Here is an 18,679-nt window from a genome sequence, read left to right on the forward strand (position 1 = left end):
CGTTATTTTATATTTACATTCGGGAGGTCGAGTTCTAGGATGCTTAATCCTCCCCAACTTCCAATTTCGGATCAAAACTTCTTTGCATAAATCGCTCATATCGCAAATCAAAATTTAAATATTTTAACGTCAATCGCTAACATTCAAATAGATTCGAATGATTAATACCATTGTTGATAATGTCTTCTTTGATACAAATTACGGAAAATCAATATTGTTGAAACAAATCCATGCAGTATTGTTGTTCATCATATTGTCGTATTGTTATAAGTATTTATTATTCAATGTTCCTAATATATGAATGTTAATGGTTCAAAACATTAAAAAAACACTGCAAACATTGATAGACATCACAGTCATAGTGGAGGAAACTTTTGCAGGGGTAGGAGTCGAAAAAATTACTTTGACTCAGACTCATGTTTGCGCGTTAAAAAGAAACTTTTAATCTTATAAAATATTTAGAAATAAGTATATATATGCTTCCGGCTNGACTGGACTGTATATGTCCAGTCACATTAAAGCTTAATTATATATATATATATATATATATTGAGAGATATTAAAAGTACAACTTACCACAAATTTAATTTATCATATTTAAACGTTTCAACTCTATGTTTTATAAAACTTTTGAAAAAGAATACAGGAAAATTTGAAACTATAGAAAAATCAATAATCAACATTTTAAGCGATAGAGCAAAAACAGGAAAATAAATGTTCGTAACCATATATGAAAATTCTAACAGTGTAACGTTAAATGCGTAAACTTCCGAATTCTATTATACTTAGATAATCTTCTTCTCTCAAAGTACTACAGCCTGTTACAAGTCAAGGCCGTCCCATGAAAATTTTGCCCTTTTCGTTCTATGCGCAACAAGGCTCTTCCAGTTTCCTTTATTTATTATATTAAAGACTTTCTCCTCCGAGTCTAGCCACTTGATTGGTGATCTTCATCGTTTTTTGCTTCCATTAGGATTAGTAAAGGTGAGCTTTTATACTGGGTTTGTAATATCAGATCAGAACAGATGTCCGATCCGTCGTAGTTTATTGCATTTTATGACTTTAACAATATCTGGTTACTTGCACTTTTGATAAATTTCGAAGTTAAACAAAGAATAAATGGTTGATTGAATGTAAACAGTAATCTATTATTCCCTTAGTCTGCAATCAAATATTTCTCTTAAGAATTTCCTTTCAAATGTCAATACTTTATTTTCGTATAATTTGGTTATTGCATAAAATTCATTTCCTTAGGACAAACTAGGTTGAATTAGTTGTTATAGATGCTAGTTTTTGACTTTTAACTTATTAATCCGTATTTTAGTTGATTTTTGATGCCATGGCTTACTGAAGATCCTGTTGTTTAGCTTGATGGTTAAATCATGGTTAGTATAGTTCCAAGATACGTAAGTGATTTATATTAAGTGAAACTCTTTCAAAGAAGAAATTCTTCATTATAAATTAGGTGTAGAGGAAGTCCCCATGAATTTTGTTATATCCTCGTTTCTTTTTAGGCCAAATTTACCAGCCACAGCTCGTATAAATTGAATGCTCCAGTAACAATTTTTCTGGATAAACCAAATAAGGCGATATCATCAGCAAATGCCAAGCTTTGAAAAGTCTTCTGGTAGACAGTTCCTCTTTCTGTGAGACGAGACACTCCGAGAGATTTTTCTACAGTCAATTTTACAGTAGACATGACAGAGCATCACCCTGTTGCAATTCTCTATCCGTATAGAAGATTCAGAAAATTCATTCTCTAGTTTCAAGTTGAACTTTACCTTCTTAAGTGCAGTCTTTTTCAGGTTAATTAGCTCAGCTGGCATATCAAATTCTTTCATTACTTCATCAGTTTCTGTCGAATAATGCTACCTTACGCCCCTTTAAACTAGATTAAACAAAATCATGCATCGGTATCGATTTCTTTTGTTTTCATTAACAATAGTTAGTTAGTCTAAAAAATTCACATTGGTAACTTACAACAACTTTTTCAACATGCTGTAATAGTCTAATGTTAAGGAGGTTTAAAGAGATTTTAAAGATTGAGTTCACTAGGGTTATTTCGCGATAGTTTCAGCAATCTAGTCTACCACTTTTCTTAAAAATGGGAGAAACAGAGCACCCATCTCATTCAATGGACGCATTCTCCATAGTTGTCCATATTTTGAAAACTAAAACGTGTATGTCCTTAATTAGTTCTGGTTCAGAAACTTTTCAAAGTTCGGCTTTAATAACATCAGGACCAGCCGATGTATTTCGGTTTCGTTTTTTAATTGCAGATTAAATCACGTTGAGTTTTGAGAGCATCTAATTCTTGCTCATTTTCACTAATGTGTAAAGAGTTCTATTGTCCATGTCTAAAGTATCCTTACCACGCAGCAGATTTTTAAAATGTTTCCACCATCGATCAAAGATCGTGTTCTTATCATTCAAGAACTCACAGCCTTTACTTCTACAAACGAATAAATTTGATTAAAATTCTTTTCTAACTTAATTAATCACCATAGATTCTTTTTGAGAATTGAAATTTTCAATTTCTTTATACGGCTCGTCAACGCGTAAAGTCTCTTCTTTTCTTTATGTAATTGCTTTTTCTGTCTTCTTATATCTTTAAATTCTCCTTCATGTTTTCGTGTGTAATGCTTCTAGATTAGTAATTTGTAACCATTATTTTTCTAGGCTGTAGCCAATGTGCTCTCTAGTTAAAATCAATCCCTTTTATTTTGTTCTTGTCCTCGGTTAAGGTTTCATTTGCAGTGTCACTTATTCTTTGTATGAGTATTTCACAGTCAGTTTTGTTCTTCTGTCCAACAGGATCTATCAATAACCTCTAAGCTTTAAATTTTAATAGTTAGTAAGTTTTTAGTATATTCGGTTATCTTAAACAAAAAGTTCATGGAGAAAAAAAAATATGGGTATTGTGATCCTAATGCCGATAGACTCTTCGTTATCTTTCCTTTAACCCCTTAACGATCGGTTAATTTTCAAGAAAACGGTCATAAAAGTGCCTATTTTGCCAAATACACGCATTTGATTAGTGCTGACATCTAGTTTAAAATAAACTAACTATCTACAATTACCTTAAAAATATCCTGGTACTGCCATCTGGCGTGTAAAATTAGAAATAAAAGATTTTCCGGGCAAAAGAAATGAATTAGTTTTATCCTTATTGGTGCGTTACTACTGAACACTCCAGCCCGGAAATTTCAAGGGAGCGAGAAATAGAGGGCGAAACCTCACCCCGTCATTTTCACGGGAGCGAGAAGGAAGGGGTTAAAAATGTTTCATAAAAACACAAGGAAGTATTTTGGAATGTTTAAAAATTATTTTGAGGAAGAATAACTATACTAAAGTACTTATTTTTTTGGACATTTTCTTGTCAAAATAATAGCTTCATTCGTTACATTTCAGCATACATCAAAACACTACATATTGTTCTCGAAATATCTTTCACGCTCTAAAATATAGCTTATCTAGTGCCATTTATTAAGATTTCATTATTTAATCCTAAAATTATTATTATTTATCATTATTATTTATTATTTAATCTTCTGAAAAATACTTATAAAAATTGGTTTTGGTTTTACAAATGCTAAGTTAGCAAATAGGTATCCAAAATCAGCTTGTTTCGAAGTAATAATTTTTTATAAAGAGAGACTATGTTAGCATAAATTTGTTCAAATAGAGGTTTCAATTAAGAAGCTAATTTGAGTCCTTTGATGATACGTACTAACAAATTAAATGCCTATTGTCTACAGTTTACAAATCAGTATGGTTTGCAATGCTTGTACCAAAATAAAAGCATATTTATTATTTTACAATAAAATTGTCATAAAAATTCAGGTCAATGAAAGACCTCAAACACTAAGCATCATCAAGTCTAGATTGTTTACTTTTATATCCTTATCGAGGGTCTTTTAATTGCAGTAAACTGATTTCTTTGGGGTGTTTTTTATCAGGGATTAAGACGGAAGCGAAATTTTTATGGGAGTAGAGCTTAAGTTTAAAACATAAGTCTAGCTAGAATGCATTTTTAAGATAGTGATTCATAAAAAATAAATACTTTAAGGGCCTGTTGACAAAGAGCTTTGGTTCAAAACGGGCATTTCTTAGTCTTTCATATTGAACTTTGCTTATTAAAAAAGAACTTTCAAATTTTATTTTTTCATTACAAAGTAATTTTAATGATTTTTAAATTAGTAATTTGCATAATTTAAAAAAGCTTCAGCAACACGCCAAAATACGCATAAAGTAATATTAACAATACGGGGTCCAAGCTTTCGACCGCTCTCCTCATCAAACTTTTGGGACCATATTTTTCAAATTTCAACTACCCGCCATATTTTGAGGCTCTCTAATACAAACCAGCCTAAAAAAAGTATTTTTATTCAGAGAAAGAACAAGAAGAACAAGTAGATAAAAGTATTTTTATTCAGAGAAAGTAAGTAGATAAAAGTATTTTTATTCAGAGAAGTTTGCGTCTGATTTCGTGTTTTGTATCGTCTGCTCAAATTAATTTGTACATTTAAGGTTATGCTTTAAAACGATTAAGGTAGAATCCGAATACGATTAAGATACGATCCGAATACGCGAAAATCCAATCATTAGATCAAAAATTATTCAGAGCTGCTATTTTTGTGCTGTGTCCATTTTAAAAAGATGTATTTAATATTTCTGTTGATGCACGCAATTATTTTATTACCAAAAATAATTTTTTATAACTCTTCAACATACTCAATTCAAACTAAAAAATAATTGAATTTGTTTACCCATCCCACAACAGGTTAACTTTTCCCATCAGCTAAAAGTAAACAATTTAATAAATCATTTCATTCAATTATAAACACAACCGCCCTCTGAAGTAATCAAAAAATAAAATCAAAAACTCTAATTGAAATTTTTCTTTAAAGTCTAGCTCATCTCGATTCTCTATTCAATTTACTATTAATACGCAATCCATCATCCTGCTTCTAAAACTATCAACAATATCACGAAACTTACTTCGCTTATTAAATTCTTCTAATGTATCTTTAAGTTAAGAAAAATCAAGAAATTTTTCTGCCCTTTCATCATCAGATAGTTCCAACAACAACAATGAGTATATTTTTCAAATAAAGCAGTGGCCATAGCAGTGGCTTGACTAAAGAGTTATTTATCAGTGAAGAGGAAAAAAAAAGAGGATATTTTGGAGAAGGATCATTTATAACCAAGGAGGGGGTAGATAAAGTGCTGAATTATAGATATCAGCTGATGATGGGGGTTGAGAATTTTAGGGCACACCCCAGTGATGGACTATGGCTACCGGTTGACTATTTTCTTTTTCAATGGATGGATGTTAAAGTAGTTGTTTGATGCTGGGAAAATACCTCTTACAGTTGTGATGCATTTTAAACGACGACGTCTTAAACTAATTAATTCATTTTATATATATATATATATATATATATATATATAGCGGCTTTTAACGATCCGTTCTCCTGCTTGGCATTTTCTTTAGTAAAAAAAAACTTTCATCTTGACTTCTTTTAAGTTCATGTAACAAATTTTAAAAGAAATAAAAGCTTGCATTATAATTGGAACCAAATACAGCAAAAGGGAAAATCAAGGAAATATTAACTTCGTAGAGGAATATATCTTTTTTTAGTAGAAAGTATCCATTTCATTATCGTAAATATTTTAGTTTATAGTGAATAATATCATTTAATTGAGTAAAATATCCGTCATCTTTACAGGGGGGGGGGGATTATTCGCTATGTAACGGAAAATATTCCCTGTTTTTAGTAAAAATATAATAGAAAATATCCCCTTTATAGTGCAAAAGTGTTAGATTTATAATCAATTATATCAATTTATAGGGAAATATTTGCTGTATATGGAAAGATTTAAATGAAGAGAATGATATTTTTCTTACGTGCATTTTATTTGCCTTCAAATTATGCGTGTATCTTACTTACAGACATCTACTTACGTACATTTACTACATGCATCTTACTTACAACGTACATCATTGCGTACCTGCATCAACATGCGTGCATGCATCATTGCATCAACGTACGTGAATTTAAAATATATATATTTACCTATTTAAAAAAATATTAATATACGAAGATAATTTCTTTATTAAACTTGTTATAGGTATGAACTGTTTTTGTTCATTAACGTAAAAGAAATTTAAGCTAAAGTACAAATAATTAAACTGAACTTATGCGTCAGGCAGATATTATATACTCGAGCAGTAGTTTAGGAAAAAAAACACATGAACTATCTTTCTAAACAACATAACAACAATAAAAGCATCACGACTCATTACATTTTTACTCTATACTTTAATTCGTTGATTTCAATAACTTAGGCTGATTTTTTAACAGCGTCAGCGCCAACAAAAAGCAAAATTACCTTGGGAACTCATTAACTTAATGCCATCTGATGGTCATTAAAATGCAATTTAATCGGTCCTTTGTAGATTTGTAGTTGTAAGCTAAATACAGAAATTTTTTTCGGGGATTTATAAATTTCTATTTGGCACATTATTGGAAATTTTAAGGATGTAACAAATAAGATTCTCAATTGAAATATTGCAGGGAAGCAAGTCTACTATCAAGAAATCTCATGGGCTAAAATTTAATTGTATTATATTGCTACCAATTAGAAAAAAAGCGAAGAAAGGAATGTCTCCCCTCGTCTCTTAAGATGAAAACCAATTAAACTTTTCAGTTTTTTTTCGAACAGGATCGTCATAACAGTTTGGGGCAGTTCTAAAAGCTACATGTCGTCAAACTGAACAAATACTTAGAAATGAATACGGTACTTTCAAAATACAAATAATTTTATAACAGAATTAAAGTATCTGTCATCTAAAAAATTTCCCCATTGTGTCTTTCTTATTTATATATAATCCAACTTAATCTTTAGAAACAATGCTTGTATGTAATTTTAATAAAAGTAAAAAAAAAAAATTATTCAGATAATTTGAAATTCGAAAATTATTAATTGTAAAAAATTATTATTTTTATTATTATATTAATTATTAGAAAATTATTAAATGGAAAACAAAATTGTTAAATTTTTTTTAAAGAGATTCTACTGTTCTGTTCTTTCTTAATCATAAATGCAGATTATTTCTTTTAATACATTAGAATAGTAGTTCAAATTAGCTTTAGTTATTCACAAATAAAGCTACGTACCAACTCTTATCAAGTTCAGAATGATGAAACTTACCTATTAATAGAAAGCGAAAATGAAAAAACTTTGTTTCACACTTATTTAAACCACACATTAAAAGCAAATCATAGAATAAATGAATAAATCAAAATTGGGACAAAATAGTTTTTATTATGGAAAAGTACACTCAAATTATTTGTTCAACCATGATGTTAGAAATGTGAAAACATTCAAGACACAGAAATTCCAACATTTTTTAAATAATGGCGATAAAATCTAAAAATATGTGTTTTACAAATTTACAACATATTACAGAGTATTTCAGATTCAATTTCTTAAGAAACCTCATCATAAGAAAATTGGGTTAAGAAAAGTTCGAATGCGGTTATAAAATAAATTAGACTTGAAAAGCGATTTCTGAAAACGTAAAGGAAGTAAATCTAGTTATAGATAATATCTAAAATATAGATAATGTCTATTGCGAATTCATCATTAATGATTTTATCTATTTCAAATAAACTTATTTTATATTCAACTAGCACTTTAATAAACTTTTTGAATAAATTACACAATTAATGCAACTTAAAAAACAAATAAAAGGCGTTCCGAATTAGACGGTTTTTAAAAATTTATAACACTATTAAGATTAAAAAAATTCTCTCAGCAATTACATGTGAAAGAGAATAAGTTTTTCTCCCAATGTTTTTGTTTTTAATTCATGATCATTTTAACAGATGGCGCCCCAAGAACTAACTAATTAAGTGATTCAAAGAAAACATTTGAAATCATGTCACAATTTTTCGAAATCTATCAATGAATGAAAAACACGTTTTATTATTTTTTAATCAACCACCGTCAGCCTCCATTGCACGTCGTAATCAAGACGTAACAGAAAAAAAGTAGAAAAGATTTAAAGCGCCATCTTTCGGAATTTCTTTTAATTAAAAGCAAGAACTCTTGGCTCTATCGAATGAATTATTGAGTTGAATTGTCTTGTTAACTTTAACTGTTCAGGTGTAATAATTTATTGTAAATTTAAAAAATCTAATTAAAAAAAAAACAGTAAATACATTGCATTATATTGTTACCAAGTAATTTAAGTAAAGTCACCAATGCATTCTCTTATAAACTGAACATTTTAAATATTTACTGTTCGAAAAATATTAGCTGATGCACGATGAGACGTTAATAAATTAATCTCAATGTATACTAAAATAAATTTTTTGAAGCAAAAAAAAAAATTTTTTTTTTTGGAAAATAATATTGAAATTTAGCACATTTCTTCTACATAGAATTGATTATGTCTAGTGATTGAACAATTATTATTATTATTATTATTAGCTTATTTCATTATAGCTTATTTTACAAGGCTAGTCATTTTCATTTGCTTTGTCTAGAATTTACCTTTATTTGTATTTCTTTCCACATTACTCAGACAAAAATTCAAATTTTAATTTCTCTTTATTCTAAATTATTTCTTCAATCTCTAATCAATTCAATTCAGAATAAAGAGTATTAAATTTCAGTAAGAATTCAGCCTAGATACAAAGTATCGTGTGCACTGAAAAAATACTTTAATCTTGTACAGTACAGAAAAAAAAAATAAAAAAAACGAACCACCTTGAATAAATTTTGATCTAATAATCGAATCTGGTCATTTTAGTACTCATTCGTAATGGTTCGAGAAGTGACTTCAAATATGCTAATTAATTAGTGAAGACGATATTTTAAGTTACGAAATCAGACACAGAAATGCATTTTCTCTGAATAAACATACCTTTTTTCGACGGATTCAGATTTCCCAAAATACCGAATTTACCGAAATACCGATTGGGTTAGCTGCAATCTGAGAAATATGGTCCTAATAGTTTGGTCAGGAAAGCTATCCAAAATTTCGATCCAATAATATTAATTTCCTTTTTTGCGTATTTCGCCATATCTCGAGAACTTTTCAAGCAAAATTGAAAAATTTTTGCCCACAATTATAAAATTCGTTTATCCAAAGATTTCGCAAAAAATACATTTTGGTAAATATTTATTATTTTTTAGTATTTTATTTAATAATAGTCGAAAACATTGCGAATTACAAGGTATAAAACTTAGTTTTTAAATCATTTTAAAGTATCTAATTTTACATGACAAAATACAAAATTTGAACGACATTGATTGAATAGTTCCATAGAAATCGAGTTTTAAATATACGACTTTTTTTTAGAAGTCGATTTCTGAGGAATAATTCAACTAATATCGCTCAAATTTTGTATTTTGTCATGTAAAATTCGATGCTTAAAAATTATCAGAAAAATTTTTTCGACTATTAACAAATAAAATAATAAAAAATAATAAATATTTACTAAGATTTATTTTTTGCAAACAAATTTTATAATTGTATTCAAAATTTTTTCAATTTGACTAAAAAGATCTTGAGATATGGAGAAATACGCAAAATATAAAATTAGCATTAAGGAGTCCAAACTTCGGATCGCTCTCCTGACCAAACTATTAGGATCATATTTTCCACATTGCGACTACCCCCTATATTTTGGGGGTCAGAAATCCGAATCTGTCAAAAAAAAATTTATGTTTATTCAGAGAAAGTACCTTTCTGTGTCTGATTTCGTAACTTAAAATATCGTCTTCGCTAATTAATTAGCATATTTGAAGTCACTTTTCAAACCATTACAAATGAGTACTAAAATGACCAGATTCGATTATTAGATCAAAAGTTATTCAGGGAGGTCCTTTTTTGAGCACTGTACATGATGATGCACGATGTATATCGACATATTATTGTATATTGTAATATACACAATAAAGTATATTTAGTAATGCACATAGTGCTGTAACTTCAACCGGTCTAAGGTACAATACTTATGTTATACCTTGGCCTAATTTTTTTAACTTAAAATTTTTTTGGCGAGAATTACAAAATTAATTCACAAACAAACAATATTAGTAGACAAGCTTTTAATGCTCTTACTACGAAATTTCAAAGTTATTTGAATTCAAACTTTCTGACTTATTCGGTATTTCTGCATAAAGAATAAGTAATTAAAATTGTTTCAAGATATATCAATCTTCGCTATACAAATTTATGGTAAAAATGTCCGTTTTTAAACTGAATATAAATAAAAAACCGGTACACACGTGATTTTGTTCGTTGTACGAACGTTGTGATTTTTTTACGTATGCGTTGTGATTCTCACCGTTATGCGTACGGAGAAACACTTTTTTAAATTTAACCAATTTAAATTTCTTTAACATGAACAGATTTTTATGAAATAATATTATTCAAATTTCTATCTAATGAAAAATATAATATTGATTAACAACAAATATTGTATCTTCCGTAATCTTAAAAATAAAAACTTAATTTCTGAAAAATTATGAGCCAATATCGACATTGTGCTTCAAAAATTTAGAAATTGTCTAATTAGATTCCATTATTTCAAAATAATATAACCACATTATTATACACATAAAATTTTTAGTGCAATAGCTAAAAAGAATCACAAATTATAAAATTATTGGGGCATTATTTTACATTATTTTTTATCGAGCTAAAAATATAATATAAAGTAAACATGAATACAAAAAATAATTTCGTATCGTTTAGTACTAACAACCTAAAAACAAGTGGGAAAAACGGTTACAAATATTTTTACTGAAGATAATGTTATAAAAATATGTGCCTCGTCGTAAGTGTACTAGTGAACTTGAAGGTTATTGGCGAGTTAAAGAAGATAAGTGGTAATAAAAATTACCACGAATGCAGATGAGGATAATTTCCTCGATTCTTTAATTAAGAGTGCTCGTGAGGATCAATATCTTCATCTGTTTCATAATCTCTGGTGATCTCGATGTTCCCATAAATATTTCCTAACATCTCAAGAACAAGATCTTGGATGAAATCAACATCTTCCGGTGGGCAGTAATCATCACGGCTAGATCTGAAATGCAATAAATTACCAGAATTATATAATTGCATTGCTTCATTATGTTTATTTAATAATAAGCATATGATGTTATTATGTGAATGATTGATTCGAGGTGCTGATTTGCTTAAAGATAATATTCAAATTATAAAGATACACTGTGAAAAATAGCAGTAAATTCTACAGGGAAAAAAAGACTGTTTAATGATGAATACAAATTTCTTCTATGTTTAATCTTCTATGTTAATTTCTTCTATGCAAGCTGCAAAAAAGTCCTGTTTTTTTTTTTCTTACAGACTTTTGCCATATATTTGACGGTCTAAAGCAGCGGTTCTTAACCTATGGGTCGCGACCCAAAATTGGGTCGCGAAGCATATTTCTTGGGTCACGCTGAGTCGAACCAAAAAAGTTAGTAATACACCAAATAATAAGTAATACCAACACCTCCTAGAAGAAGTCATTGTGGCTTACTCAGCCTAATTTTGACTTTTTTTTGGGTCGCGACATGAACATATATCTCAAATTTGGGTCGCGGCTTAAAAAGGTTAAGAACCACTGGTCTAAAGCTGCTTTTCACAAAATAGTTTTTCTCCATTTTTCACCATAACCATAATCGAATTAATTCAAAATTTAGTTTTTACCATGCAGATTAGAATTATAATAAGATAACTTTTATCTTTTTTTTCCAACTCATTTTACGATTATTTTCGATATTTACTCTTACTTTTCAGTAATTATCTTATGATTTTGAGCATCGTATAAATAAAATTGCGATTCCACTTAATTGTTGAATCGATATACTACATGATTAATATCACTTTTTTGATATAATTTTTCGGTAAGTTAAATTGTCAGACATTTTCCTCAGGGTAAGTCGCTATAGTTTTGAAAGTTTTTACATTTAAATATGATAACAATAAATAAGACTTTTAAGATAAAGACAATTTAAGATTTTTCTTTATAGTTTCACCAAAGCCTGCCGTGGCTCAAGGGACTGAGCACCCAATAAGATCCCCCGGATTTGAATTCCACAGTTGACTGGTCACGTGAATTCTACTATTAGCTCGCACCGACCACAATACTGACAAAACGATTTTATTAATTTTTAATCAAATAACAGTTTTTTCTTCTAATAACAGTTTTTCAAATAACCATCTGGGTGACAAAACAAGAGTCCTTTAGGTTTTTAACCTTTAGGATTCCAAAGGTTCTTTAAATAGAGACACTATGCCATATCCTAGTTCAGCTATTCTGTCTAATTTATTTAGTTGTCTGAGTTGAACGATTTCTGTCTAATTTAATTTAAGACAATACTTAACTTAAACTGGTTTGGTAAAAATAATTAATAAAATGTAGATATTTTTAAATAATATGATTCAGAAATTTAGCTGTTTAGCCGAATTATCTCTTTTTCCAAGCAAAGAGCAATAATTTAGTAAATAAAAAATGTTTAGTGTGCACAGTAAACTGCTATTTTTGATCATAAGTATTCTTAATATTTTTTATGTCAAATAGTTTATTTAATTTTTTTATAAAACAGCTTTATGGAAACATTTCTTGCACTAATAATTATTGCTCTTTCTTTTGTAAGAGCATACAGTACGGTTAAAATTAAACTGACAGTATTCAAGGGTTAGTAGCTCCGATTCTACTGAATTGACTAGTTTGAAATTCGAGTTAATGTGCATTTCTAATTACAGCCTTCTTACTAAATAATGAAATCCCAATGCAGTGTTTTTTTATTTTTTTATATCACACCAAACTTGAACATTGTGCGTTTTTCGTGGCATTATTTCTATGAACAAAAACCGCCATTGTTTGGACCATTAAATGACAATTATTTAAATGAAATGACGTATGAAGTATAGGTATTTAGATATCATAAATTAAAGAGTATTTTCAGATTTTTTTTTTTTAAATTTGAAAAGCTATCTAATCTTTTTTTTATGCATATATATATAAATAACACTAGTTTGAGCTTCGAGTATGTATATATTTCTAATTACTGCCTTCTTAATAAAAAGTAAAACCTCATTTTATACAGATACCTTATTTTTATGGATTCATTTTTTTATTTTATTTTGTTTGTTTCTCATCAAACTCAAAAATTTTTTAAATTTTAGCGGCATGATTTCTGTGAACAAAAACCTAACTTGCGTAGGTCATTAAATTAAAATTATTTAAATGAAATGACTTTGTAGATATGGGTATTTACATACAATAAATTAAAGAATTTTTTTTTCTTAATTGAAAAGCTATATAGTCTTTTTTAATTTATTTTTTATAAATAACATTAGTTTGAATTACGAGTATGTGTGCATTTCTAATCACTGCCTTCTTAATAAAAAATAAAACCTTATAGCATAAATTCAATTTTTCTGTTTTGCTTGTTTCTTATCAGACTCAAACATTTTACATTTTTAGTGGCATCATTTCCACGAACAAAAACCTCTCTTGCGTAGGTCATTAAATTAAAACAAATCAAATGTCAACAAAAGAGGAACAAAATTTTTCAAAAAAATAGAAAATCTTCTTTTAAAAATGTAAAAAACAATTATATTTCTACAGAAAATCTTAATTATGCGTATTGTTCATTTTTTACTTACTTATTTCCATCTAGCTGTGTATAATTTTTAGTTACATTTTAGATATTTGTGTAATTCAAAACTAGTAATTCATTAAGAATGCCAAACATCATGTCATTTAATCGCTTGTTCATAACATCGTCAAAATCATTTCACCAGAAAGCCTTAATTCTTAATTAAAGCAGATCACGATGTCCACCAACGCCCTCCTCCACTTGCTCTTTGTCCACCGCTGGTCATCGTGGCATGGATCAACGGTCAATTAACTAGGAAGGTTCTTCCAGGTCCATCCCCTGCCTCCGCTATAATAATGCCATCAAAATTCATTAATAATCGAATTCACGTCGATCCTCGCCCACCCCTTTGCGGTGTTCTCTTTATCTGTAACCGTCTGAAAGCTACATATCCGATTAAGGTGTCCAATTAAGTGACCGATAGCCCGTTATCAATGATATTCTGGTCTTAAAGAGCATTCTGTAATGATGTACTGTGAATTATTATGTTCGGTATTTTAGAACTTGAAACCATGAGCCTGAATGATCCATCTAGAAGATTATTAAGAATTGACAGAGAACTTGTTTTTGATAAGGTAAGACTAATTAAGATTTTTCTGAACAAAATTATGATTTCTAAGTACATGGTATGTTCGTTAGGAACTATTATGACTGTTCTTAACATAAGTATGATTGCTCTTAACATGAATATGACTGTTCTTAACATAGTATAACTGTTCTAAACATAAGTATGAATGTTCTTATTAAAAGTGAGATTGCTCTTAACAAAAGTATGATTGTTTTTAACAAAAGTAGTATGATTGTTCTTAACAAAAGTATGATTGTTCTTAACAAAAGTATGATTGTTCTTAACAAAAATATGATTGTTCTTAATAAAAGAATTATTGTTCTTAATAAAAGTATGATTGTTCTTAGCAAAAGAATGATTGTTCTTAACAAAAGTATGATTGTTCTTAACAAAAGTATGATTGTTCTTAAAGTATGATTGTTCTTAACAAAAGTACGATTGTTCTTAACAAAAGTATGATTGTTCTTAACAAAAGTATGATACTAGAAAGAAATATGATTGTTCTTATGGCAGATTTTATCAAATCGTTTAGTTGTTTCTGGAAAAATAAGATTTTTCGAAACAAATTTTATGATCGTTTTTAATAAAATTATGATTGTTTTCAACAGAATTTTAATCTTTCTCATGATTATAATTGTTCTTGATAGAATAAATTTTTCCCGTGATTATTAGTAAAACAATTATGATTGTTTTATTATTATTATATATTGTTCTTATTTACCCGTTATATTCTTGATATTTTGCTTTTAAAGAACATTTTACAATGACGTACTGAGAGTTAGTATGTAGGATATTTTATTACCTATTGAAAATCTTAAGAAATATCTATAACTTGTAATTTGCATTGATTTTAATAAGAAATATAAGGTAAAGCTAGTTGAGAATTTCTAAACAAAATTTTGATATATTATCTAGTAGTCTTCGTAAAATTTTTATTGTTCTTAACAAAAGTATGATTCTTCAGACAAATTATGATATTTGGAAAAATGTCTGATTGCTTCCAACAAAATTATAATAGCTTTCAGAATAGATATGATTGCTCATAAAAAATTATAATAGCTTTCACAATATGATTGCTTCTAACTAAATTATAATAGTTTTCACAATATGTATGATTGTTTCTGACAAAAATTTCATTTTTTCAGAAAAATTGATTGTTCCTAATAATTTAAGATGGTTTCTGAAAAAATTAGAACTTTTAGTATCAAATATGATGGTTATTATTATAATTAAGGGGCTGATAACAAAACTATGATAATTCTGAAGAAAAGAATGATTATTTAAAAAAAATTAAGTGAGATCCTAGTAAAATCTTGAGAATTTTTAACAAAAATTTGATTTCTCTATTAAATATGATTTATATCTAGATTATTAAGATGATTCATCATACTTCATAATAAAAAAAAAAGATTGTCGATAATTAAAGTATGATTTTTCATAACAAAATTCCTATTTTCTAAAAAAAAATTTATGTTAAATGTAAAAATGGCAAGTTTTGAATAGAGTATTTAAATTGCTTTAAAATTTTTATATAAAAGTAATTTTTTACTAAACAGATCTATAATACTAAAAATATGCACTATAAAAATCATAATTGTGACTGGTATACTATGTATTTTTTACAGACTCTTACTAAAATAATTAATATTATTATTTATTTAAATAACCTTGCAACTAAAACTATATTTAGTTTATTAAAATTTTAAGGCAATCTTTATCCTACCCCTTAAATTATTTTAATTTTCAAAATAGCGTGAGCAAAATGACTTACAGTACTTGATAATTAGGAATAATTAATATTTTATTTTATTTTTTTTAATCTGTGAATCTTAGTTATATACTCACCTGGCTATTGTAATTATGGCTGGTTTGGGAAGATAAAGTAAAAATTCTTTTGTAACGTTCACTAGATGGCGCACCTCTTCCTTTGAAGAGACATGATGAGGTAAATCACAATCATCACAGGTACAACCAGCGTCATTGAGAATGTCCGGATCCGGAGGACGTCCATCTGGGAACGTATCTAAAAGTGGTTGAACCTCCGATAATCTGAAAATGAGCAAAAATTAGTTTTATGAATGTATGTAAGACTTAAAAATTTAATACAATAATTAATACACATGAAAAAATAACGTTAAGATGTGAAATTTTTTAACTAACGATTTCATAAATATTTATTTTGGGAATCGTTTTCTTATTACCATGTTTAAACTATTACAATTGTGAAAATGAAGAAACTAATTTTTTTCAATGTGAAGTTTAAATGTTTATTTAGAAAATGATAAAGAATCGTTAGAATTAAGTAATATCGCCTTAAGTGTGTTTAGAATAATACACACAAATAAAATAATTCTTTTCGACATTCAAATGATTTCGGAATTTCATTATTTCCATTGGTTTGAGCAATATTTTCGTTTCTTGTTTTATATATTTTCTAAAAATGGATCCATAAAATCTATTTTTACCATTTTACCATAAAATCGTAATTTTAATTTTGAGTGATTCAGATATTTTACTGTAATTATTACTGTAAAAATTACGGTACATAAGATTTTTTGTTCCTTAACATGTTGGTAGAAATGGATTTTACGGTAAAAAGTACCGGCACTGAGTGTCGCAACTTTTTACCGGAATTTGATTTGGAATTCATTACAGTGGGTATACAATTAGGTGTAAGAAAATTTCTCCGAATGAAAACAAATTTTAAGCAGCGTTAATAAAAGAAATTCAGAGTATGTAAAAATAAAACAACCTTTTTTTTTTAGATAACTTGTTTGTTAATTAATTTTAAATAAAAATTTCTTAATTTTTATTTTTTTAAAAAAAGAATATTTTTAAATTATTTTTTAAAAAAAAAGTTAATTTTGAACTTTGAACTTCCTTCTTGAAACTATTTCCATTGTATTTCCTGAAAGGTTTTTAAATACCAACGCTGAGCACAAGCTAAAAATTACTTTTAATTAAGACTTCGTTTCTGAACGAATGGAGGAACAACATGACAATTGATTCTGTTGAGTGTGTACCATAAATTAAAGTCTTTAAAGATTTTTACCTTTTTTTTCCGCACAAATGTAAGAGCAATTTTACAGTTCCTCCTCCCCTCACGAAAATGATGTTTCTATTTCAGAAATTGCGTTTGGCAATGCATAGTCCATGTGAGGTTGTACCAAAATACATTTATTCATTTTTCATTTACTTGTTTATTCTCTACTTTCATTCTGAGAGAAACGAAAATTCTCCTTTCATTTATTGGGGGTGGGAGATATTTAATTTTTATTACTGTTGTGCAATCACGAGATAGCACTCAGTCAGGTTGTTTTCAGTGAGGTCATCTCTTAATTGGTGATAGTAAATTGAGTAGAAAGAAGAAAAAAACATATCAGAGAATAGCGTTTCTCATATCCTCTAAAGAAGCGCGTTAAAATTCAAAGTCCAGAGTGTCACAGGGGTCACAGCATAGAAAAGGAGTCAAACTTAGCTGAAATTCAGTACTTGAGAGCAAAAGTCCGCTTAATATGCGTGAAACAGATCGATTACAAAAGATTGCTTCAAAGGTCAATAACACATACATCAAAACTTTACAGTTATCAAGATGAATTGGTGTACCTCTTAAATGGATCGGTTTGTTAGTGTGTATTGCAGATGTGTGTTCAAAAAGTTGTCTATAGGTCGTAATTGGGTTAATCACAGCTGTTTTTACTTCCAAAACTAGCTGGTACATCGATTTGAAGCTGGATGGGCTGAGATCGAATCTTTCTTAAAAGGACAACTCCATGCCTGTTCATTGCATCATCGCTGTTCAACGTGCTCAGCATTTAGTTAAACTAACTAAAGAAAACAGCGGTGGCTCAGGGAATAGAGCATACGCCTCACAATAAGTTGACCCAGGTTCGAATCCCAGCAATGGCTTGTTGATACGAATTCTGCTCTTGGCTCGTACCCACCAATGTACTGATGTAAAATATCCTCAATGGTATACAGATCACGGGTTAGAATCTCCTTGCCTTCGAGATAACCGTGGAAGGTGTTCATGATTTTCCTCTTCACGTAACGTAAATGCAGGTTAGTTACAGCAAAAGTTATCCGAGAAGGCGAATTTGTCCTAATGCTTGATCCAGGAGTTACCTTGTATTCTGGGTTGGGTTCGAAATTACAAAGTTATGGAGGTGAACTTTGATAGTTGAAATTGGGTCAGCACCGATTATAAAATAAAATGTGCTAATTAAGGACCATACTGTTTAACTGCTTTAGCACAATACGCAATGAGTGATGATTTTAAGGTCAGTTGGATGTTAAAAATTGACGTATCAAACAAAAATAGAATAATATGCATACAATAAGAACACAAATTTCAGATTCTGATGAGATGAGAAGATGATATTTATAAATATTTTATATATTGTATGTTGTACCTAT

At 28.6% G+C, this 18,679-nt stretch overlaps 1 protein-coding gene across 1 annotated transcript in view; it reads right to left on the reverse strand.

The window, feature by feature from the left end:
• Positions 1–9,656: 9,656 nt before the first annotated feature.
• The window catches only part of LOC107443462 (misexpression suppressor of ras 6), a 203,971-nt gene continuing 194,948 nt past the window's right edge, over positions 9,657–18,679 (reverse strand). The window contains exons 5-6 of the mRNA XM_071181775.1: positions 16,109–16,312; positions 9,657–11,111 (exon numbers count right to left, since the gene is read on the reverse strand). Coding sequence (XP_071037876.1) covers positions 10,964–11,111; positions 16,109–16,312 — 352 coding nt within the window. The 3' untranslated portion in view covers positions 9,657–10,963. The remainder of the gene's footprint in view (positions 11,112–16,108; positions 16,313–18,679) is intronic.

The sequence above is a fragment of the Parasteatoda tepidariorum genome, chromosome 6 (assembly GCF_043381705.1).
Source record: "Parasteatoda tepidariorum isolate YZ-2023 chromosome 6, CAS_Ptep_4.0, whole genome shotgun sequence".
In the NCBI taxonomy this organism is placed as follows: domain Eukaryota; kingdom Metazoa; phylum Arthropoda; class Arachnida; order Araneae; family Theridiidae; genus Parasteatoda; species Parasteatoda tepidariorum.